This window comes from Chelonia mydas, chromosome 5 (genome assembly GCF_015237465.2).
Source record: "Chelonia mydas isolate rCheMyd1 chromosome 5, rCheMyd1.pri.v2, whole genome shotgun sequence".
NCBI classification, from domain to species: Eukaryota; Metazoa; Chordata; order Testudines; family Cheloniidae; genus Chelonia; species Chelonia mydas.
The window spans coordinates 126,075,350-126,099,341 of NC_051245.2; the positions used below are offsets into that span (position 1 = coordinate 126,075,350).

The following is a 23,992-nucleotide window of genomic DNA, read 5'->3' on the forward strand; positions in this document are numbered from 1 at the left end:
AAAAGAAAAGGAGTACTTGTGGCACCTTAGAGACTAACCAATTTATTTGAGCATAAGCTTTCGTGAGCTACAGCTCACTTCATCGGATGCATCAAATAAATTTGTTAGTCTCTAAGGTGCCACAAGTACTCCTTTTCTTTATGCTCCTTTACTTTCTGAATTTGTCTCATCTCGAGAAAAAGAAAATCCTGGAAGTTGATTTAACTTAAATCCTTGGCCCTGAAATGTTGCTGAGTCGGCAGGACCCCTTTTATGTATAGCCTATCCCATACTGTATTTTTTGTGAATCTTTTGGTTTTTAAACAAAGATGATATTGCAGCACTCCAGTAAGTCAGACACTACACTGCTGGCATTAGGGTATGTCGACACTTGAGCAGGAAGCATAATTGTCATTTTGGGTAGGCGTATGCACACTGTTTTGAACTAGCACACTAAGAATAAGAACATAGTTAGGGTGGGGCGAGCTAGCTGCTCTGGGTACATGCTTAGGGTCCTCAGCAGGATTGTACTGGGGTGGCTAGCCTGTCCCACTGCTACAGCTGTACTTCTGTTTGTACTCTTTGATTTGGCATGGAGCGCTTGTTCTTATGTGAGACTACAGAGCTATTGATAAGTCAATCTTCCCTAGCTTCTTACGATATTCCTCCAGCCCAGCACCTGACATTGAAGTAAGGAAAGTGACCAATTCCTGCACGAGCAGGGTGCTGTCACTCACCTGCTTCCAAGCTGAGGCTGACAGCTTTGCATCCTATATCAGTGGTACACTGTTGTTGCCCTACACTTTAAGTACTTTCTATGAGTTTCATTGATCCTGTTCTTTTTGGATATTGTATTGTGGGGGAAGGGAAACGGAGGGCTCTTTGTTTGTTTCCTGTGTTTTGAAATGGCTGAGTTTTGTTCACAGCCCTCCTATCCACCTTGTTCTATTTTGTAATATCTACAGAGTGTTACTGCTATGCCGTAAAGAACCAGAAAACTGAAGGCAACTGACTTGAATAGAGTCACATCAGTTTAAATATAGGACACAAAACTCTACTAGAATATTTAGTCTGATACCTTAATTTAATTTCACTGCTGTTACGTGTGTGGCTGAAACCAGGGTTAATATTCCATCCTAAATTCACAGCTTCTGGCCTTTTTCCTACACAAAGAATAGCAGCTTGCTCATGAGATCCAACCAAGAGTTACTTCCTGACTGCCACCTTGATATGTTTTTAAGTAAGATTCCACATGCTGCATGTTAGGATTGACACAATCTGCATCAACGTCAGAAGTGTATGTGTAAGGTTTTTGGCTTGAAATTCCATCTGGCAGGTAAACCGGAACTGCCTAGACAGCCAGGTTCAACAGCCCAGTATGAAGCAGAAGAGTCCAAATTGGAACAATCTCCCGAAAGCGCACCTACTGAGCCAGATTCTCCACAGAGCAGCAGCACTGATGGAAATAACTTCTTCCATACTCTGGATTGGGAAGGTAGGTGAAGTTACTAATTATTTACCAAAAAGACTAATCTCTTGTGCAATACATCAGTTGTCTCTCCCCCACCTGCAAGGATTGCCACAGCGTTGACATGTTGTTGCGTAGTGGTAGCAAAGGGACAGATCATGATTACTTCAGTTTTGTGTGTTGCTTCATCAGAGTGCAAGTAAAAACCATTTAAAAATGAGTGAGCTTTTCAGGTCTGCAAATGTTGCCGTCCACCTTTATTTGGGATCTCCAAATCAGAATAAAGTAAAGGTAATTGTTTACTTCTTCTCATAACACATGAACTAGGGGTCACCAAATGAAATTAATAGGCAGCAGGTTTAAAAAAATTAAAGGAAGTATTTCTTCACACAACTCAGTCAACCTGTGGAATTCCTTGTCAGAGGCCAAGACCTTAACAGGGTTCAAAAAAGAACTAGATAAATTCATGGAGGATAGGTCTATCAATGGCTATTAGCCAGGATTGACAGGAATGGTGACCCTCGCCTCTGTTTACCAGAAGCTGGGAATGAGTGACAGGGGATGGATCACTTGATGATTACCTGTTCTGTTCATTCCCCCTGGGGCACCTGGCCCTGGCCAAGGTCAGAAGACAGGATACTGGGCTAGATGGACCCTTGGTCTAACCCAGTAGGGCCATTCATATGTTCTTATGTAATAGTCATTCGTTGCTGCTCACAAATCAAACTGAGGCAAGGCTGTATCCTCCCCCTTCCTTTATGGATGCTGGCTGCAAAGTGAGCAGGTGGAGTGGCCAAGAAATTCCGGCATGGTCTGGACTGAAAACATGGCCTGCCTGCTCTGGTGTTTTCAGAGAGCCCTGTGTCTCCATGCGGTTCCTGGCTTTCCTCAGCACTTGACAGTAAAATTGCTGGGGTGCCATTGGTGACAGTGGTTACCACTGATTTTAGAGCAGCAGTATAATACAAAGCCCTTTAAACCATAATTTATTCAGTGTCCTGAAGGGGAGTGTCAGACTGAAGGCTCTTCCCCACTCTCTCACTCCCATCCCCAACTCAGATCATATCTCCTTGTCCAGCACAAGGGTCTGCTTTAATTGTGCAGTGATAATAGATGCACATGTTGAGTGATGGAGGAATATACTTAGTCACATTTCCGGTCCATGTGCTCCTGGCAGTCAGAGCCATTCTGCTCCCTTGGCTTTGTCTGTGGGGAAGGGGGCATGTGCCTCTGAGGATGGAAGGAGATGAGGGGACTGGAGCATTTGTAGCTAGTGCTCAGTAGCAGCAGTCGTGGCCTCTAGTGGCCGGAGAATAAACCTGCAGGAAAACAAGCTTCCCCCCCCCTTTTTTTTTCTACCACCTTTTCTGAGCTTGGCAAGCCAGTGGCAATTCACTTCTCTGTGCCTGCCCCCTGACCTTTCTTGTGCAAGGAGCTTTAAGTTCAGACCTTGGCACTTGAACCTGGTTTATCCTGGTTGAGCAGGAGAATCCTGTTAACTTCAAGGTGTTATAAAAAGGTAAATCTGTTTTTATTCATTCAATAGAAGGAAAAGATCCAGCGACTGGAGCAGAGGACCGCTTGTCTAAAGATAATCATCTTGGACTGATTGATGACAGGGATGAAAGTGACCCATCAGATGAAGAATTTTCTGCATTTCCTAGTGAAGGAAAAACCGATTTAGTTGAAGAAAAAGAAAAACCCAGTCCTCCAGAAGACGATGCAAATATATTTTTTGAAGCTGATTTTGAAACTCCATGTGCCCAACCACAAGAACCTCAGTTGGAAGACCATATAGATTTATTGGGATTAGACTCTGATGTTCCATCAGAACAGAATCAAACTGCCTCAGAGATGAAGAGCTCATCTAGCAACGCAGACTTACTGAACAATTTGCTTGTGGGTAGCACGTCACAGATTTCAGAAGAGTCTACTGGGGACCTTCTAGGAGAAGGGGCAGACTTCTTTTTCAGCAGTCAACCTCAGCCTTCAGCCAGTAACCAGAGTACATCTCCATCCACAACGGTGTCTTCTGCTGGTATGTAACTCAATTATCTCTACTTTGGAATTGTGATATAGTGTGAATAACTGAATGAGGCAATAATTATTAGCTGCTTTACTATTTTTCTGTTTGTACACTATGTTAGTACCATGTTTTGGTCGAAACCTAAAAGATCTGTTATAGTCTATCATCAGAATCTGCGAAAGGGGCACATAATACTTAAACTTTTTACTATGTACTTTTTCTGTTTCTTATGACAGAATAATTGCTTGATAACACTTAGAAGTTTTTCACATGGTTCAAGTTTACAATGTGGGGACTGTTACCTTCATTGAAAAAGGCACCTTTGCTCAAAATATGACATTGACAATCTTGCGTTTTTCCCTGTTTTCATGACTTTGAAGTACAGCTTCAGCTGAGTTTTACACAAATTCATCTCACTTTGTTTAAAAAAAATAATCATGCCAAAGCAAAACCTTGCACTGTCCTTCATGCAAAAGTGTTGATTGTTTTATGTTCCTCTCTGGATCCGAGTACATAGAACTTATGTTGCCAACACAGGGAAGGATGATTACCCATTTCTTCCTAACGTTTTCCAGAGACTGATAGTAGCTTTGAGTGAAAGATGACAACTCAATCATTACTATCTGAGTCTTGCACTTGTATACAGTCATTTATCCCTGTCACAAGACAGGAGCTCCAAGAAGTGATACTAACACATGATTAAAGAACTACTGGATGTTACTAGTCTGATTCTTTGACAGTGTGTGGACAGAACTGGGCCAGTGCTAGGTCTTGATCCTCAAGTAATTCAGCATCCGCACCTACATAAGCCTAAAGTGCAAGGAGAATACACAAACCCTGGAGGTTTTTCGCCTTCCTCTGTAGCCTGGGGCACAGGTCACTTGCTGGAGGATTCTCTGCTCCTTGAAGTCTTTAAACCACGATTTGAGGATTTCAGTAGCTCAGACATAGATGAGGTTTTTCAGGAGTGGGTGGGTGAGATTCTGTGGCCTGCGTTGTGCAGAAGGTCAGATTAGATGATCATAATGGTCCCTTCTGACCTTACTATCTATGAATCTATGAATTAAGCAAAACCTTCCCAACTGCCTGATTTTCAGAAAGCAAATTATTTTGATTTCTGTAATAGAAGTCCCGCTTTCCTTTATTAAGAGGGCTAAGAGGACTAGGATCCATCAGTTGATTCCTGATTTAGAATTAGTCTTAGTTCTAGAGTGCAGAATTCCTTCAAGCTTAATGTAGTATTAAATGTTCCTTCAACCCAATTTTTTTCCCTAGTTTCATCACTGTAAATGTCATTCTAAAATATCCCTGTTACAATGACATCATTTTCTTTGGGAAGTGGTTAAGGGGTCTAACTTAAATGCACAAAAGTCATCAGATTTGGACAGAAAGCTAGAACTACATGCTACATTGCTGCATTCTAGATAACTTATGTGATCCCTGAAATATTTATTTACTGCTTCATTATTGCTGAGTTGTTTGAATTATTCAAATTATTTAGGTTTAGCATTTTCTCTCATTGGCAGGAATCCATAAAAGATATAGTGTAGTTTATCCTTTGACTATGTGCTCCTTGTACGATAACTTAGCTGTGGGAAAGCACTGAAAAATGCACCTCAACCTATCATTACATTATATAAAGAAAGTAACAGTCATATAGTAGTTTTGTTGAATTACAGGAATGAGTATGTCTGGTGCTTCAACTTGCATATTACCTTCTTAAGTCAGACTGATGTCTGAGATTCCGTACTTGCATGCTGAAGCAAAAGGGAGGCTGTATATGCATGAGGATTCAGTGTTCAGGATAACATGCTTTACAGCAGAGGTGGGCAAACTACAGCCCTCAGGACTGTCCTACCTGGCCCCTGAGCTCCTGGCTGGGGAGGCTAGTCCCCAGCCCCTCCCCCGCTGTTCCCCGTCCCCTGCAGCCTCAGCGCACTGCACCGCCAGCACTCAGAGATATTTTGGTCAGAAGGGACCATTATGATCATCTAGTCTGACCTCCTGCACAACGCAGGCCACAGAATTTCACCCACCCACTCCTGCAAAAAACCTCACATCTATATCTGTGCTATTGAAGTCCTCAAATCGTAGTTTAAAGACTTCAAGAAGCAGAGAATCCTCCAGCAAGTGACCCGTGCCCCATGCTACAGAGGAAGGCGAAAAACCTCCAGGGCCTCTTCCAATCTGCCCTGGAGGAAAATTCCTTCCCGACCCCAAATATGGCGATCAGCTAAACCCTGAGCATATGGGCAAGATTCATCAGCCAGATCCTACAGAAAATTCTTTCCTGGGTAACTCGGATCCCACCCCATCTGATATCCCATCACAGGCCATTGGGCCTATTTACCATGAATATTTAATTACCAAAACCATGTTATCCCATCATACCATCTCCTCCATAAACTTATCGAGGCCTGCCAGGCAGCGCGGTGGCGTGGCTGGCTCCGGCATGATAAGGGGTGGGGAGCGGGAGGTCCCAGGGGGCAGTCAGGGGACAGGGAGCAGGGGGCATTTGGATAGGGCGGAGGTTCGGGGGGGGGGTGTGGGTGGGTCAGGGAACGGGGGGGCTGGATAGGCATGGGAGTCCCGGAGGCCTGTCGGGGGCAGGGGTGTGGATAAGGGTTGGGGCAGGCAGGGGACAGGGAGAAGGGGTGGTTAGATAGGAGGTGGGGTCCCAGGAGAGCAGTTGGGGCGGGGGGTCCCAGGAGGGGGCAGTCATGGGGCAGGGAGTGGATAGGGGACAGGCTGTTTGAGAAGACACAGCCTTCTCTACCCAGCCCTCCATATAGTTTTGCAACCCCGATGTGCCCTCGGGCCAAAAAGTTTGCCCACCCCTGCTTTACAGCATCATATGCAATATAATCATGTTATCTAAAGATACATCAGGACCAGATTATCACTCCTGGATCTAGTTTTTTGGAGTCAGACTGGTAGAAGTCCCTTAGTTCTTGAAGTTTATTGACCCTTGAGGGCAACAGGTACAGAGCAGAGCTTGAGTCAAGCCTCCTGCTAGCTATCACATGCCATCCCCTGCTGGGTATAAATACTGTTCCAATTATTTCTCTCCTTGACAGCGGTCACTGAAGTAGCTCCCTCCTGGACACTGTGCTGCTGTCTTCTCCAGCTCTTGCGTCACACTCTTTGTGTACCTGAATCACCTTTAGTCATGCCTTCCTGGTACTGTGGCTGTTCTGTTTTGTTTTTGCTAGTTTAACAGCCCACTTTGGTTACAGTTTATCTGGGGCTCTGGGATTCCTATCTTGTCACTGTCTTTTTAAAATCTCCCTACTAATGTGAATTTTTGGATAAATGTGGGTTGATCTGAAATGAATGACTCAAGATTGAGGGAACGGCTTGTGTAGAGAAAGTGAGCCTTGTGGCTGAATTTTTATAGTGTCAGTAAGGATTTACATTTGAAGGGATAATTGGTTTCCCTGGCTGTGATTGGCTGAAATGCTCTGCTTGTCTAATAGCATGTAAGTACTAATGTCTGGCGGGCAGGGACAGATGGTTGTCTCCTGCTGTAAAGAAGAGAAACTTCAAAAGGCTTCGTCAGTTGACACCCATGACCTCACCTTATTGCCCCTGCCCAAGAGGGTATAAGTTTTTTCCTGTGATTTTTATTTGCAGTAACGCCTGCCCTCAAGATAATTTTGTTTTCTGCCTCTTTCTTTAGCTGATCCATTTGACCCATTCACAATGTCATCAGGATCTGAGAAGCCGACTCTGTCCGGTCCTGATCTCTTTGGAGATTTTCTTAATCCAAATGCAACATCTACATCTAGTGTATTTCCTTCCACACAAAGTGCACCACCTCCTTCTTCCAGCTCAGACTTCTTACATTTAGGTAAGTGTACTTTTGGCATGATTTTTTGATAAGGGTTTCTGTGGCTTTCCCCGGGTTTAGTTCTTTACTCTATCAGCTTAGTCAAGGATGATTAGCGTCTAACAGATCCACTTGTTGTGGCTGCTATTTTAATAAGCTCCATGTTCCCGGTGCGCAGATGAACATGTCCAGCTGGTAGTATTTCCTGTATAGTGTTACTGTAGTAAATCTTGGTACAATTATTTTGCCAAGATTGCTAACCTTTTGCTAATCCTGTGTTTAATTTTCTTCTGGGAGATGACAATGTAGAACTGAGGTTACACAGAGTTGCGTTTTCAATCTCATTAAATTACCTAGATTACTAAATGTAAATATGATTTACATGCTTAGGTTTGAATATCTTAGGTTCTTAAGGCCTTGGAAAGGGAAAGTAGAAGAATACAAGTGATTCTGGATTAGGATCTGTTAAAAGAATGTTGTTTCCTTTAAACATTTCAGAACTGAGGCTAGTTGGAACTACTTGTACTGAAGTAATTTTGTTAAAATATATTTATAGGCTACATTATATAATACTTGGAGCTAATTTGTTTCAATGATTTCTTCCGGCTACCATAGGTACCTTTTCTCCATGTGCTTCCTTTTAACGCTATTACCATAAAAAAATTCCAGTAAAAAGAGTATAAGTGGGAGAGTTTAGAGTTGCTGTAATGAGCATTATATCCTAGTCAAATATAATAATAATAAACACATAAAATGATTGATTTTCTATAAATGCAGAGAGAGCTAGTAATACAAACTATCACTCAGTGGCAACTCACCAATATACTCCTCAAAAGCAATTTCAGTTTTCCAGTACTGTGTATCTAAAGTAACCCAACAGCATTTAACGATTAAATCATCCATTTAATTTTGTCAGTTAACTCGGATACTATCTAATGAAGTTGTAGACTACATTGTTGCTTTACTAAACAGAAACAAGTTACTTGATTTGGACTGTAAAAATTTAAAAATATATATCCCTGTTAATTAAAAACTGAAGGCACAAGAATTCTGTGTCACCCTTTAAATTCTCAATTTCTGGAATAAAGCTAAAATGAATCTTTGTGGATTTTCAATTTAATTTTGTTTAATATTCAGTGAGATGTGATTCAGAAGTATAACTGTCATGCAATACATTTGCCATAATAGTTACACCTTCCGATTTTAATTTATTGTAAAATCTGAAATCTGTATTAGAAACATGTCTGAATTATGGAGCAAATAAAAAATACAGTACAGTCCATATCAGTATGTGAACATCTTTCTGTGCAGGTAGTCCCTGGATAGGGCATTGGATTGCCATTCAGAAAAACTTTGTTCTATTCTGATGTCACAACCTCTCTCTTTCGGTTTCCATAGCTGTAAAACGAGGATAATGAAACTTAGCTACCCTTGTAAAGGATATAGATCTCAGAGTTTTCTAAATACGAGAAATATCTGTGACATACTTTTAATCATAATGGGCAAAAACAAAGTGAGCTCAAGCTGTATTTCCTACCCAGAACAAACCAATGTTATGCCACATGTCCATGATGAATTGCCCAAGGAATAATGAGAGACCCTGGAATAAGGATACTTTTCTAAAACTCCACCTAATGGAAATTTCAGAGATGCTAATTCCCTACAGGGGCTCATCCTCTTAGAATTATCATAGAATATCAGGGTTGGAAGGGACCTCAGGAGGTCCATCTAGTCCAACCTCCTGCTCAAAGCAGGACCAATCCCCAACTAAATCATCCGAGCCAGGGCTTTGTCAAGCCTGACCTTAAAAACTTCTAAGGAAGGAGATTCTACCACCTCCCTAGGTAACGCATTCCAGTGTTTCACCACCCTCCTAGTGAAAAAGTTTTTCCTACTATCCAACCTAAACCTCCCCCACTGCATCCTGAGACCATTACTCCTTGTCCTGTCATCAGCTACCACTGAGAACAGTCTAGATCCGTCCTCTTTGGAACCCCCTTTCAGGTAGTTGAAAGCAGCTATCAAATCCCCCCTCATTCTTCTCTTCTGCAGACTAAACAATCCCAGTTCCCTCAGCCTCTCCTCATAAGTCATGTGTTCCAGGCCCCTAATCATTTTTGTTGCCCTCCGTTGTACTCTTTCCAATTTTTCCACATCCTTCTTGTAGTGTGGGGCCCAAAACTGGACACAGTACTCCAGATGAGGCCTCACCAATGTCGAATAGAGGGGAACAATCACGTCCCTTGATCTGCTGGCAGTGCCCCTACTTATACACCCCAAAATGCCATTGGCCTTCTTGGCAACAAGGGCACACTGCTGACTCATATCCAGCTTCTCGTCCACTGTAACCCCTAGGTCCTTTTCTGCAGAACTGCTGCCGAGGCATTTGGTCCCTAGTCTGTAGCGGTGCATGGGATTCTTCCGTCCTAAGTGTAGGACTCTGCACTTGTCCTTGTTGAACCTCATCAGATTTCTTTTGGCCCAATCCTCTAATTTGTCTAGGGCCCTCTGTATCCTATCCCTACCCTCCAGCGTATCTACCTCTCCTCCCAGTTTAGTGTTATCTGCAAACTTGCTGAGGGTGCAATCCACACCATCCTCCAGATCATTTATGAAGATATCGAACAAAACTGGCCCCAGGACCGACCCTTGGGGCACTCCACTTGATACTGGCTGCCAACTAGACATGGAGCCATTGATCACTACCTGACAATCTAGCCAACTTTCTGTCCACCTTATAGTCCATTCATCCAGCCCATACTTCTTTAACTTGCTGGCAAGAATACTGTGGGAGACAGTGTCAAAAGCTTTGCTAAAGTCAAGGAACAACACGTCCACTGCTTTCCCCTCATCCACAGAGCCAGTTATCTTGTCATAGAAGGCAATTAGATTAGTCGTCAGGGACCTCCCCCGATCGCCATGAGTTTTCAAAGACGATGGCCAATGGCTCTGCAATCACATCCGCCAACTCCTTTAGCACTCTCGGATGCAGCGCATCCGGCCCCATGGACTTGTGCTCGTCCAGCTTTTCTAAATAGTCCCGAACCACTTCTTTTTCCACAGAGAGCTGGTCACCTCCTCCCCATGTTGTGCTGGGAATAGTGTGCATCTTTTTTAAATAAAGGGCTAATAATGTCAGATAAATGGGAGATTGGGGAGTGGCCTACCTAGAAGGCAAAGCAAATGAATGAAGAAAACTATAGGTAGTGGGCCTAGGTCACTCTCTCCTGGGGATGGGAGCAAATGTTATGTAAATGGTTAGTCTTTGTAGCCACGTGATATAACTGTCTTCATTCCCTACCGCCTTTTGTTATTCACTCATTGCATCTTGTCTCCAGATTGTAAGCAGTTTGAGGCAGGATGCAGGTCTAACTTTACTTTTGTACAGCACTAAGCAGAGCAGAGCCCTGGTGGTGATTATGAGATTACTGTAATGTGAGTACTAGATTGTATTCAAAGGCTTGTAAAGGTGAAATACCCACTCATAATTTAACAATGTCAAAACAGGAGCTCAGTGGCAAGGGACCCATTTAGAGTCAGGTTATATGTGCCATGGCATTTCAGGGGCACAATCCTCCATTTTCTTAAGTGGAGTAGTTCTTACTGTCTCAGGAAGAGGTCCTCCTAGATGGTTAACATGACAAATAGCATTGACCTTTCCCTCAGGCGAGGTGCACACAATTTTTCTAAAACCTAGAAGTTCCCTGTGGAAGAGAGGTAGTTTCTGCACACCAAGACCGAGGCCAGATTCCATAAGGCATGTTGGACAATATCCTATGTGGGTCCTACGATTACCACTCACTGCCACTGTGGGGATTTTGTTTCCTTTAATGTTGGAGGAAGTGCTGTGGATTGGCACAAGGTCAGCCATGCAACTTTTTCAGCTTTGCCATGCAGCCAAGTACAAGGCTAGGAAGAATAAATATGTGGAACCAGAAAAATGGTTGTGTGAGCTATATACAGTTAAGAGTGATCTTAGAAGGTGTGGATGGTAGTAAGGGGATAGTAATACCTTTTCATCAGCTCTGTTTTTTCCTCTAGTTGACATCCAGGGGCATTTTCTTCTTCTCAGAAGCTTGCTTTGTGGAAATGTTTGTTTTGGGATAACCTCTTGTACTTGATGGAGTAGTACTAGATTACTTTGCAGTGTGCCATATTGCAATTTGAGTATTAGCCACGTATATAGACGCTCCCAGGGTTATGCAAGACCCGACTTATGCAAATTCGCATTCATGGAAAAAGTTCCATAAGCCAGAAATAGGATTTTTGAGTTGCGGAAATTTTTGCGTAACGTATGGGTTTATGTTTCCGACTTACGCAAAATTCAAGTTATGCAAGGCTTTCTGGAACGGAACGATTGCGTAAGTCGGGGGGCGTCTGTAAATGGTATCCAGAACTGGGCATGGGAATATTGGATCCCACAGTAGTTTGCTCTTAAAATAAGAGGCCAGTCAAAGGGATCTGGCTGGACATACCTTGTCTATATTGTAAATAAGTGTAATTATCATGTTATGCTCTCTCTAGGCTTATAAAACTACCCACACTGGACTCATTTCAAAGCAAGATATTACTTGAAAATGATTTTCCCTTTGCAAAATTGAAGCAGATGCCAGCTATGTGTGTTGGGGAATCTTTCATGCTTTAGGGCAAGGTGCAATTGTTTAATGATGCAGGAAAACTGAATATACACATTACCTATTCTCATTAATCACATCTGAAACTAGGGATAATATAGAAGTGCAGGGGGATTGTTGAATAATACCAAGCAGTGAAGAATTTTTTCTTCTCAAAGGCGCATCCTAATACTTTCTTGTTTCTTTATACAATGGTAAGGCCCATTTGCATTTTCTCAGCTGAGCTGCTGTATAACCGATCAATATGAAGGCTGTCTGATAAATCATCACTTGTGCAACTGAAAATAATGGCATAGAAAGTTTCAGTATCTACTTTGATAACAGGTGTCCCTCAGAAGAGGAATTTTTTGGTTGGAAATTAGGGCAGACGAAGCGGGAAAAGCTTTTGCATGGATTTGGAATCCTACCCTGTATCTGACTCTCGGAGGTAGTCTCTCCCAGCTTCCTGGGTATTTCTCTATTGTTCATTGGTTTGATGAATGAAGGGACTGGTGGAGTTGTGATGATTGTCTGAATTCATCAGCCACAGTCACTGAGAGCAAGCCCATATCAAGGTCCAGACTAACTCACCTATCATGTAATGTGTCTGAACAATTACAATAGTCCTAAAGTACATATACTGCACTACCTACTGTCCCAGCCTGTTTTGTAACAAAAAAGTAAACCTAAATTTTTCAGTTTTGTTTGTTGGAAACCTGCTTATCTGGAGCCACAAAAGTTCTGTCTACACTACAGAGCTGACCATATTAAAACACAGTTTTGAATCCTGGTTTTGAAAAAGCCATGTTATAACCATTTTAGGGAATTGTTTTGAAGAAGGGACTGTCAGCCTGAATTCTAAGTAGACTAATTTAAAAAAAAAAAAAGAAACAAAAAACCCCTCCAGATTCTAATATAATGCCCTTTAAATAATATCCAAAATAAAAATGAAGAAATTCCTCGAATAAGGCATTGTGCTCCATGCTAATGTTTTATATGGCTTTTGGTGACAGTTGAAAAACCAGCTACCTGGTTATTCAAGGGAACAGCAAACTTGCGCAGTTGGCAGCGCTTCGTGTAGGGTCAGAGTAAACAGGTTGAACATGTGACTTTTCATTTCCAGTGGTGTTAGGTGTGATAACAATAGTAGATATGAAGCTGTCTTTAAGAAGTGCTTGCAGGCTTACTGACACTTGAATCCTGATGGATACATATGTCTAAACATGACAGGATTGTAGTAACGTCCTTGGTAGCCTAGTGGTTAGCGTCCACTCATCTTTGGGGGAAGGGTAGTAGTAGGAGAGAGCGGGTTCACCCACTCCACTGTGCTCCGAACCAAGGCCCTCGAAGTGTCAGAAACACTGACCTCTGGAGGGGGGTGGTGAACCCTCTGTTTTACCCTCCTTGGGTCGCTTGCTACCACTGCTCCGTCTGCTTCTGGTCCCAGATAAGGAAACAGAAAATAAAAAGGAAACCAAACGGTTAGCCTCACTGGGCTCAGCATACCATCTTGGTGCTTCAGGGAAGTGTCTGTAATCCCTTTTCCAGGAGCCTGCAGGGGTAGGTCTGCACTTCTCCCCACTTCTGAGCTGGGTTGCTTCCTTTTGAACTCTGCTTCCACTTGGAGTAGGCTCTGCAGGGTTGGAGGGGCGGGGCTAGCTGGGCCCAGTATTCTCCTTTTACTCCTTCTTTCCTGGTGTGGTCTTGTATACCCCATCACAAGGCTATTTTAACATGGTTGCAAGATGTTCTGTCTGCACAGGCAAAAAGAAACTGTGACTATTTGTGTAGTTTAGACAATGCCTAAAGGTCCTTATGCACTTCAGGTAGGGGAATTGAGCCACACTGTTTCACTTTGTCATGTAGGCAGGATGGAACAAAGCAAAAGGGCAAAAGCATTATTAAAAATCACTGAATTTTTACTGTAAACTAACAAGATGTTTCACAAAACTAGTTACCTAGTTAGACCATTCCCTGCCCCAAAGATCATACAAAATAATGTTTACAGAAAAATAGTACAGTTCACCCACATAAAAACTGAGAACAACAGTGGTGTCAGCCTGGGGGAAAATGAGAGAGCAAGCAATAGGATGCCGGTGAAGGCAGTCAAAGGTAGTCTTTCCTGTTCGGAGGTTGTCTTTTCATGCAGTTAACCATGTTCACTTAGGAGCTTTTCTGCGGTTCATAGAAGGAGGTGGGATGTTTAGCCCTTGTTTAGCCATGTCCCCTAAACAGTAAGGTCCAGGCCATGTGTCTGTTTCTAAAGCTGTTGATCTGGTCACATTTCAGCTAGTGTGTTTGGGTCACCAGTGTCGGGAGGGCACAATGGATAAAATGGCTTTTACAAACCATACCATGAATTAGGCTCAGCTGCTTTATAAAAGCTATTTTAGTCAAGTTACACCTTGTGTAAGCTCTTGACCCAGCTGTGGCAGCTTGAACTTCTTAATGGCACTTGCACTAATAGAGATGGAAGATGCGCCTTAATTGTTTGGATATTGGTAGCTGCTGTAAATGAGTCTGCCTTGCTTTGTTTATTGCATGGGTGCAAAGCCTTTTCTTGAGCTCATCTGCAAGAAGAAATGTCTCTATTTGTGTTATGTGTAGAGCCCTGCAAATCTGCGGATATCCGCTTTATATCTGCGGACCATTTTTGCGGATTGGATGCAGATACAAAATTTGTATCCACACAGGGCTCTAATTATGCTTCCTGCTTAATTGCCATCTTTTTTTTTTTTTCTGCTGTTACTTCCGTTACAGAATCTCAGTGCTGTGTTACAGCAAACATGGACGCTGAGTTTTTTGATGTAAGGGCATTAAATCCCTTTCCAACTTATTTCTGCTCTCTGGGTTTATGCTCCTCATAGATATTTAGGCAAGAAAATACCTTTGGGATGGGTTGATGAAAACTAAATTAGGATTCCATGGGAGTTACTGCGTAATAAGCACTCTTGAAAATGGGGCCGTTTCATGTAGGTGAGTAAATGGGAGTTGAGCTCCTTTGAAAGTCTGGCCAAAGAGGTCCTTAACGCTGCAAGGTGAACTGCTCAGAGGAGATCAGAGCATGCAGAAGTGAGCAGGAAAAGCATGAGTGATGGATATAGCTTTCTGCAGAGCTGAGACTGGAGTGAAGAGGGAATCGTGTGTATTGATGCAGGCCTTAGGCTATGAGGACATCAATTGGACCCTCTACCCACCAACCTCACGGGAGCCTGCCTTGCAGCAGTTGTAACCTAAATTCCCCAACCAGCCCTCCTGGATGCCAGGTGGAAGGTGAAAAAGCCCACACAGTAATATGCTAGTTTTGTCATATGGGCAAAATCCCTTTCAGACCCCCAAACTGGTGATAAACCAAGCTCCTGGCACCCCCGAGATCCAGCAACTAGATTAAGGGTGGGAAGAATGTGGCTGAAAGGAGGAGTCCACAAAGTGTATAAACTCCCCTCCCCTACCGCCCAAGCAAGGAACAGACAGGAGCCAATCACTTGGTCACAGTACGACCGCAACTGTCCATTGGCAACACAGCGGGGCCAGATGCAGCATGTGGTCCACCGCTTTTGTCCCGTAGGCCTTGCACCATGGGGTGGAAAGAGAGAAATAGAGGTCCCCGCACAGTGAAGGCATGGAGGTAGAGGGGAGAAAAGGAATGGGCATGTGGAACATTGCCTCAGCTGTTCCAATTCAGATCTTTTCCTGCCCCAGGAAGAGTCTCCAGTGTTTCTGTCCCATCAAAGCTGTGCCCTGGCTAGTGCGGGGAGCATTAATTGAACTTTTTGCTGCAATTCCCCCAGTAGCATTTGCTCTGTTGTATGTGTTTAATGATGACCCAGTGTGTGAAACATTTATATGAAATTTCTTCTTTGCCATAACTAATGGATTCAGAAAATCAGCTGAAGTTGCTTAGCATTGAGGTGTGGTGTTCCATACATAAGCTGCACCAATATTACTTGTACTGAGCCTTCTTTTACTCTGTGAATGAGTAAATTGCAATTGGATTTTTGTATTCTTCTTTTGTGGCTGTTATGGATAGCAGATACTTTTGTAATGATTACAGTACAGCCCAGGTAAGTACGCCTTGGTTAAATTATACTTTCTTGATGAGACAGGCTCTGCTATGCCCCCTCCTCCCCAGGACTGAATAGTGTTTTTTCTTAAACCTCAAGTCAGTGGAGAGCTTCTTAAAGGCTGGCTGGCAGCAAGGATGGTGCTTGTTGCCATGGGGAAGAGCATGGCATGCTCTAAAATCCTCATTCACTGAAACTTGTATATCCTCAGGTTTCAGGTGCTCCCTTCCCCCCAAACCAGGAAATGGATATCTTGAGTGGAATTGTACAATTGCAAGCTTGTGTGTCACATGAAGATAGAACAATTCTAATCCCTCCTTTCAGTCTGCATCTCCGGTCACCCATTGCCCTAGCAGTCAAGAAAAGAAAAAGCACAAATGCGTTGCAAAAGTGTTTTAGTTTCTCAGCAAACTGTTGGAGGGAACGCTCAAAGCTAATGTTTGGTGTCCTTTCAGAGTCAGAAAAGCCCATTTTCTCCTCTTCAGTGATTTACTAGTGAGATTGTTCAGCATTTGTCATCAGATTTCCTTTGGCAGCAAACTGGTGTCACACAGGCTTCATAAAACCCAGCAGAAATGGGGAGGTGGGTTGCTGTTGGGTATCTCTCAAATTTATCTCCAGAATGAAAACTCTTCAGTATGGTGTCTGAAGTGGATCTCTAGGCTTTTACCCGCCTTGTGGTCAGGTTTATGCATTTATTTTAATAAGAAATTTAGAGAATGGGAAGATAATTGTAGTGCTGTTAATTTAAGTGAGTGTTGTAAGGTAAGAGGCAAAACCCATCGAGTGAAACAAAACACAGACTGGTGTACAGTGATCTGAAATGTAAGTGCAAAGGAGAGCAACTTCTTTAGCGAGAGACAGAGAGAGACCACGTCCAGAGCGCTACCAGTGATGTAGAGCGAGACACAAGCACAGCTAGGGTCATTTGAATAGAGAAGCAATTTTAAACTCATTAAAAAGTGAATTAGTAGTATTCAGTGTTCATTAAAATAATCCACAGTAATGAGATGGAGTGAACTCAGTGTCGGAGCAGTGATGGGTGTGTATAATTCAATAATAAATGAATGAGTAAGTTTCATGGGCAGTAAATAATCACCAGATCTCATTAGATTGTAGGGAAGAGCTATAACAGTTGATCATAATTAGAAGTTAAACAAGTGTAGGCTTGAGCGTCTCCTGCTGTTTCCAACTTGGAATAACCTGTCGGAGGGACTGGTTTGGACAAGTAGTTTTAATGCCTTCAGAGAGAGAGAGGATGGCTATTCACTTAGGAGCTATATTATGCCCTAGCTTGCTTGCTTCCTGCAACCTTTTTCAGAAACTAGCTGTCCTCTATCCCGATGTCTTCTGTTACATGCAGCAACAGAGAAGTACTTTGGCTTGAGGAATCTGCTAAAATGATCACTAGTGAGGTAGCTAAGATTGAATATATGGTATGATACTTCAGTGCTGACATTTATAAATATCCTCATTAGGATCCAGAGTTAACATTCTATTTAGATGAACAAGGCAACTAACTTCTGAGACTTTGTTCCAGGCTCTTTGCAGACTGAGGTAGCTATGTCTGAGTCGGTAACACATAATTCCTATTTTAAAGGATTTCTTTGCAACCATAAGTGCTACAGACTTAATTTCTTTACTTAAACAATCTGAACATAAGGGGGCTAGAAAAAGGAGTCTTAGCAAATACGGAGCTTCAGATTATATTCTGCTAAACCAGATCTTCAGAATATTCCACACACACTGGGTGATGGTGCTGTCTTTTCTCAGCTTCCAAAAAGTGAGGCTCTTCAGGATTGGAAGGCTGAGAAAATTGGAAAAATCATAATGTTTTCCTGAGTGGTGGTTGGGTTACATGGCCTGGTTCTGTTAGCTGTCCTGGGTTGATGCTAAACTACATGCCAGCTTCACCAAAGAACTTTTCAGTTGCAGTCTGTATCTCCGGTCACCAATTGCCCGAGCAGTCAAGAAAAGAGAGAGCACAAATGCATTGCAAAATTATGTATTATTCCTGTATGTTAGTTTCTCAGCAAACTGTTGGAGGGAATGCTCAAAGCTAACACGAGGAGCTAAACGTTATTTACTAATAAATGCCAATGTATCTAGCACTTCTGACTCTGAAAGGACGCCAAATAATATGTATATGAGTTGCTTATTCCATCAGTGAAATGCATAAATTGCTGAGGTGGGGAAGAAGGAAGCAGCTCTAAGTTAAGATGGGACACAAGTAATGGCAGTCAATGGGACCGTCCCCTCAAACCCTTCTTAGTCTAACTTTGTTCTTATTTCATTCTGCATTTTGAATCAGGACAGACTCTTCTTTTGCGGCATGCATGGAGGGAAGGGCCTGAAGGTTCACTCTCCACATTTTCTTCCTGGAGCAAAAGGTTCAGTTGTCCCTAAAATTATTTTCCCAAGATGGAGCAGAAGACACCTTGCTGTGTCCTGCTCTTCAGCTGCCTATGTGGTCATTATGGTATTGGGCCCATGGACAAACCTTTGCCCCAAATGGAGCTCCACTGACCCTACCCATAGCCCATGTAAATCCATTTTAGGAGAGCAAGTGTCCCTCAGTCCAGCTTGGTAGTTCCTGGACTGTTGAGTGGCATGGAGCGCCATTCCTAAAGTGTTGCTGATTTGGAGACACCTGCTGTATTGTAAAAAACCAGATGAGGACCCTGAAGCAGTGACCCTTGTATGATCCCTTAGTCTGGAAGAGCTGAAGTGTTAATTTAACTGCAGCAGCTGTGAATGAAGGTACCTTTATTTTGGCCTGCTCAGCAAAATTTGAAAATGGCTTTGATTTCTCTCTCTCAAGTACTCCAATGGCAGAACCCTTCTAGGAACACGGCATATGGGTAAGAACACATAGCAACACTATATAATTTTGATAATTGGTAGTAATATAGGGAATGTAAACCGGCCAAATAGTGACCCAGCTGGGAGTCTGGATAGAAGTCTTGGGTACTCTTGCAAAAAAGTGCAGTTACCACTGTGGGTTTGTTACTGACAATTTTTTGCAATTTTTTTGTAGGAAATTTGGTGCCAGACCTACCTAAGATGACTTCCTCCGCAAGCCACCCAGATCTTTTAAGTGGATGGGATTCTTGGGCAGATTCCCCAACTACTACCAACCTAGCAACACAACAGCCTAAGAAGTCTGCACTTGAAGGTGTTATGCAATAAAAATATATTGTGTATTTCCATTGCTAAAGAAAATGCGTGCTCTCCAAATATCAGTCATCTCAGCCACCCAAAACAACGGAACAACCATATGCGGCTCTCATGTGGTTCATTAAATACAGTCACATTAAAGTACTTGGCTTTAAAGTACTGACAGTTATAGATGTGGCAAAAGCTAACATTGTAACATAACAAGAATTTTGGAGGAGAGGCCTCAGACAAGAATCTACAGAGAAAATATTGATAGCAATTTCCTAGGAATCAGGGAGACCGTTTTTGTCAACACCTTTTAAAAAAAAATGGATATTTTCATCCCCTGCCATCTGTGGCTTGTACATAACTTCATATTTGTTTTTATGACACAGGCCAAGTTCTTACTACAGGAAGCCAGACAAGTGTGCCTTCAGGTTTGTCTTTCAGCCAAGCAAAATCTCAGAACTTCGACCCCTTTGCTGACCTTGCTAACCTTAAATCTGGTCTTCCAGGTAATCTTGTACGTTTTCTTAAAAGAGCAAAGCAACCAATAACAATCCTTACCTCTGACACAGCACTTTTCATCTGTCGATCTCTCGGCACTTCACAAAGGAAGTTGGTAGCAGTATCATATCCCCATTTTACAGGTGGGCAAACTGAGGCACAGAGAGGTGATGTGACCTGTCTAAGGTTAGCCAGTAGGCTTGTGGCAGAGCCAAGAAGAAAACCCAGGTCCCAGTCCAGTGCTCTGACTTTCTGAATGCATCTAGTGGCTTTGATTTTCTTTTTGTTCCAGTAAATTTAATGCTGATAAAAGGGAACACTTCTTATATAATACACAGCTAATTGGTGACAGCAAATTTCACACGCCAGCCTTGAGAGCAAGAGCGTAGCAGGGTTCAGATAAAGATTAGACATTGATACAGATGGGAACTTCCAGTTACTATGTAGAAATTATGTTTTGAAAACATAGCTTGGAAGCAATATAAACCCTTTAATGCTTCAATCTCTAACTGAACTGGTTCGAAAAACGTTTTGAAACGTTTCTGAATGAGCATGTTATTCCATAATTATGTTACTCCATAATTGCCCACCGTGAGATTTCTTGCACCTTCCTGTGATGGAGAACTTCTGAAACTGCTTTCGCCATTAGTAGAAATGTTAAACTGCTCTTTATTTTATATTGGTATTTTAAAAAAGGAAACAGAATACATGAATAGCTGTAATCTCTCTTCACTGGTTAATGGTTGGACTCTGGACAGGAACGTCAAGAACTTCCTTGTTAAACTCTCTCTCAGTTCTCACCCATGATCAGTGTTACACTGAGTTTCATTACAGGGTTGATCATTTTATAAATCATTGTTTAGTAGTGAGAATTTTTCAGTATTTATCCACATGCCATCTCAGTGTCTGACTTCCTGAGTTGCACGCAGTGTACGTCATTATCTGTAAAGTAGCACTGTAAATTTACACCCAACTTTACAGACTTGTTATGTACTGTTAAAATTAGCTATTTTCTCCTCACTATTTTTGTATAATTTTGCAGCAAGTATTGAGTTAAAGAGGAAACCTCAGAAACCTTGATTAGCGCTTCCTTTTGTCAATAGTCACAAGCCATATGGCAGCAAATTCAATCAAGAAAAAATGAATAACCAACTACTTGGTTATGAGTTAATGTTTATGTACTGACCATATCTTTCCAACTGTACAAAACTCCATTATATAGATAGTCCCTATCCCAGAACCTTTTTATCCAAAAGACAGGCGTAAGAAACAAGATGCACTGAAAAGGAGTACTTGTGGCACCTTAGAGACTAACCCATTTATTTGAGCATAAGCTTATGCTCAGATAAATTGGTTAGTCCTCTAAGGTGCCACAAGTACTCCTTTTCTTTTTGCAAATACAGACTATTACGGCTGTTACTCTGAAGATACACTGAGAGATTTGGGGGAGGTGGTATCTCAAAATGATTTTAAAAACCCATTCAGATTTCTCTTGCCTATTAAATATGGGATGTAGAAAGCATTTGAGAAGGAGTTAGTTTGTGGGCTTAATGAAAGCACAGGTCTTTGGGAAGGGGTGGGGACTAGCACACTGACTGAGAGATCATTCCATGCATATGGGGCAGCCTGGAGGAAAGCAAGAGTTCTGGAGTAGAAGAAAACAAATTGGGTGGTGTGACTGGGTGACAAAATCTGAGACTTGCTCGGGGCAATGTTGCACAGGGCTTTGGAGGAAAGGACAAGTTTAAAGTTTGAGTTTTAAGCAGATTGAGAAGAAAGATGTCGGTGCTGAGGGAGGCCAGGGAGGAGGCAGTTATTAAAGCTAAGGCAGGCAATGATGACAGGACAGAAAGGAATGGTCCAATTTTTTTGAAATGTTTATGAAATGGAATAAATGGCAAGATGTAGTGATATTTAGTGCTATCTTGGACGTGCAAGGGAGGAAGGGGGAGAAGTCTAAAATAGCCTTGCGCTTGTGATGGAAGATCAAGGTACTGATAACAGGAAGTGGTAAAGGTTTTGGAAGTAGCTCCATTGGGTTCTGGTGGTGGCAGAGGTGCATCCAGGATGATACTTTTGGAAAGCCCTTTAGATATTGTGTAAGGGACAGGGGGAAGTTGACAGGAGTGAGGGAGCATGTTTGAGTGGTAGCTGAAGCTACGAGCCGATGAAGTCACTCAGGGAGAAGAGGGGACTGAGGACAGAGCCGTGAGGGACTCCTAACAGTGAAGGCAAGGAAGAGAAGAAGTTGCTAGAGGAGATGCTGAAAGAGCCCTCAGATGCAGGTAGAAAATGGAGACCACATTGGTAAAAATCTAGGAAGGAGAAAGTGATTGACGCTCTCAGAAGCATCAGAAAGCTCAGGGAAGGTGAAGGCAGTTCTTTGACTTGGTCAAGAAGAGGTAACGGGAGAGCTAGTGAGAGCTGATCCAGTCGAGTGGGGAAGTGCACAGGCTGCATGGATTAGAGGAGAGGAAATCAAGGCAGTGACTATAAACAGCTTGTTCAGGAAGTGCAGTGGAAAAGAAAGACGCCGGGAGTTGGAGAGGCAGTTGGGGTTAAGGATTGGCCTTCTGAGAAGTGAGGATCCTAGTGCGAGTTTTCATGCTAAGGAAAAGGATCTGGAGTTAGGAGAGTATGAGTGAGAGGAGGTGAGGTGGTCAGGCACTGGGAGCAGAGGGGTTGGAAGTCAAGGGTAAGCAAGAAATCTCTGATACAATTAGCAAAGTGTATATGGTGTGTGGTCTTTCTTTCCCTACATTGTCTGTGTATACTCCCTGGCCCCTACTCCCTAGTAAAATATGTGCCAACTTAATCAGAGAAGCCTGGTCTTTTCTACCTTGCATTAAAATCAGTATGAGATATCAGGTTTCCTCCTCTTCTGGATTGTTAGTCTCCAGTGTGGACTCCTGCTTTCTTGCTGAATTTTTTGAGAGTCTTTGGCTTTATGTCAAGTTCTTACTCTTGCTGGAATCAGTAAGGAAGCTTCTACGCCTTTCTATTAGAATGTGTAGCTTCCTGTCTGCAGTCTCAGTGCAGTTCACGTTGAGAGAGCTTCTGTCCAAGAAAAATGTGTTAAGCTTAAAACATGATTTTTGTTTAAATTAATCAGAAATTAATGGAACCATGAAGTGCTGGCTTACTCTGATTTTTCTTCATGTTGCCTCCCCGCCCCGGTGTCTGTCTTCCTTCTGCTCCTGTGTTATAACTACAATGTGATAGTGAAGCTGGATGGAATCTGTAGCAACTGAGAGCAGATTTCAGTTCTCTGCTCCACTGCATGTGCAAGCTTGGGGGGCTGGGGGAGGCCAGGCACAGAGGTCATGATATCAGAGCCTGGTCCTTGCACATGCAGCTGGCAATGAAGTCTTTGCTTCAGCTGATGATCCACAGCCTTTTACCTGATAACTTCAAGGTGCTTCTGCAGTGATGCTGCTTCAGTGGGAAAATGAGCAGTTGTGCCAGTCTGTTACGCCTGGTGGTTCATTGCCATTGTCCTAGGCAGCCAAACCCACAAAGGAGCAGAAAGATTGAAGGCACTTGCGTGCAGGGGAGGTGAGAAAATGTTGTTATGCCAAGCGTGAAAGCTCTTGGGGAGATGCTAGATGCTGCAGAAGTGCCAAGACACTTCTATTTTGCTTTACTTCATGCCAATGGAGGCCTTATTTTTGCCAGATAATCTCAATAGTTTTGATGTAACTAACACTGTTTTTCATTTTATACCATCCACACTAGGTTAGCCGTGTGCCAAACAAATATGACATGGTTAACATCATCCACGCCTTTATCTTAATAGCTTTGTCACTTTAGTATGTCCTAGTGGGCCAGATTCAGTCCTCCCTTATACATTTTACACCAGTGTAATTCTATCAGCTACACTGGAGTTACCCCAGTTTTACACTGGTGTATGTCAGACCATAATCTATGCCAGTGTGCCACACAGTCCAGTGGGGGAGTTACAACCGGATGTAGAAGTGCTTTGGCCACACCTCTTATGCTGCGGCCTGAAGATGTGGCACCCTAGACATAGCCCAGCCCAGTGTCATCTGAGGCGTTAGGTCTATGCTGGGGGAATTTGCAGCCTAGCCGGTTAGACAACTTTTATGGCCCCCTTGCGCTACAGGATCATCCCAAAGAAACATCATCAGGGCTAGCGCTTCACCCTTACTATAAAAACGAACCTAAGCATTACTAGTACCAATGGCCCCCAAAATCAGCTCCCTCCTTCACCTCTGTCACCTTCCTCTCATTGGCAATCACCTGAAGAGATGCAGAAGCAAGCTGCAAATGCAGAAAATACCTCTGCACCCCTCTGTGCACAGCTTTCAGCATCAGACTGCAAGAGCTGGC

At 42.9% G+C, this 23,992-nt stretch overlaps 1 protein-coding gene across 3 annotated transcripts in view; it reads left to right on the forward strand.

Moving 5' to 3' along the window:
* GAK (cyclin G associated kinase) overlaps nt 1–23,992 on the forward strand; it is a 128,951-nt gene that overhangs the window by 92,473 nt on the left and 12,486 nt on the right. For all 3 annotated transcript variants that reach the window (XM_037902267.2, XM_037902269.2, XM_037902268.2), the window contains 5 exons: nt 1,316–1,474; nt 2,994–3,485; nt 7,153–7,323; nt 19,017–19,154; nt 19,531–19,650. In XM_037902267.2, coding sequence (XP_037758195.1) covers nt 1,316–1,474; nt 2,994–3,485; nt 7,153–7,323; nt 19,017–19,154; nt 19,531–19,650 — 1,080 coding nt within the window. The remainder of the gene's footprint in view (nt 1–1,315; nt 1,475–2,993; nt 3,486–7,152; nt 7,324–19,016; nt 19,155–19,530; nt 19,651–23,992) is intronic.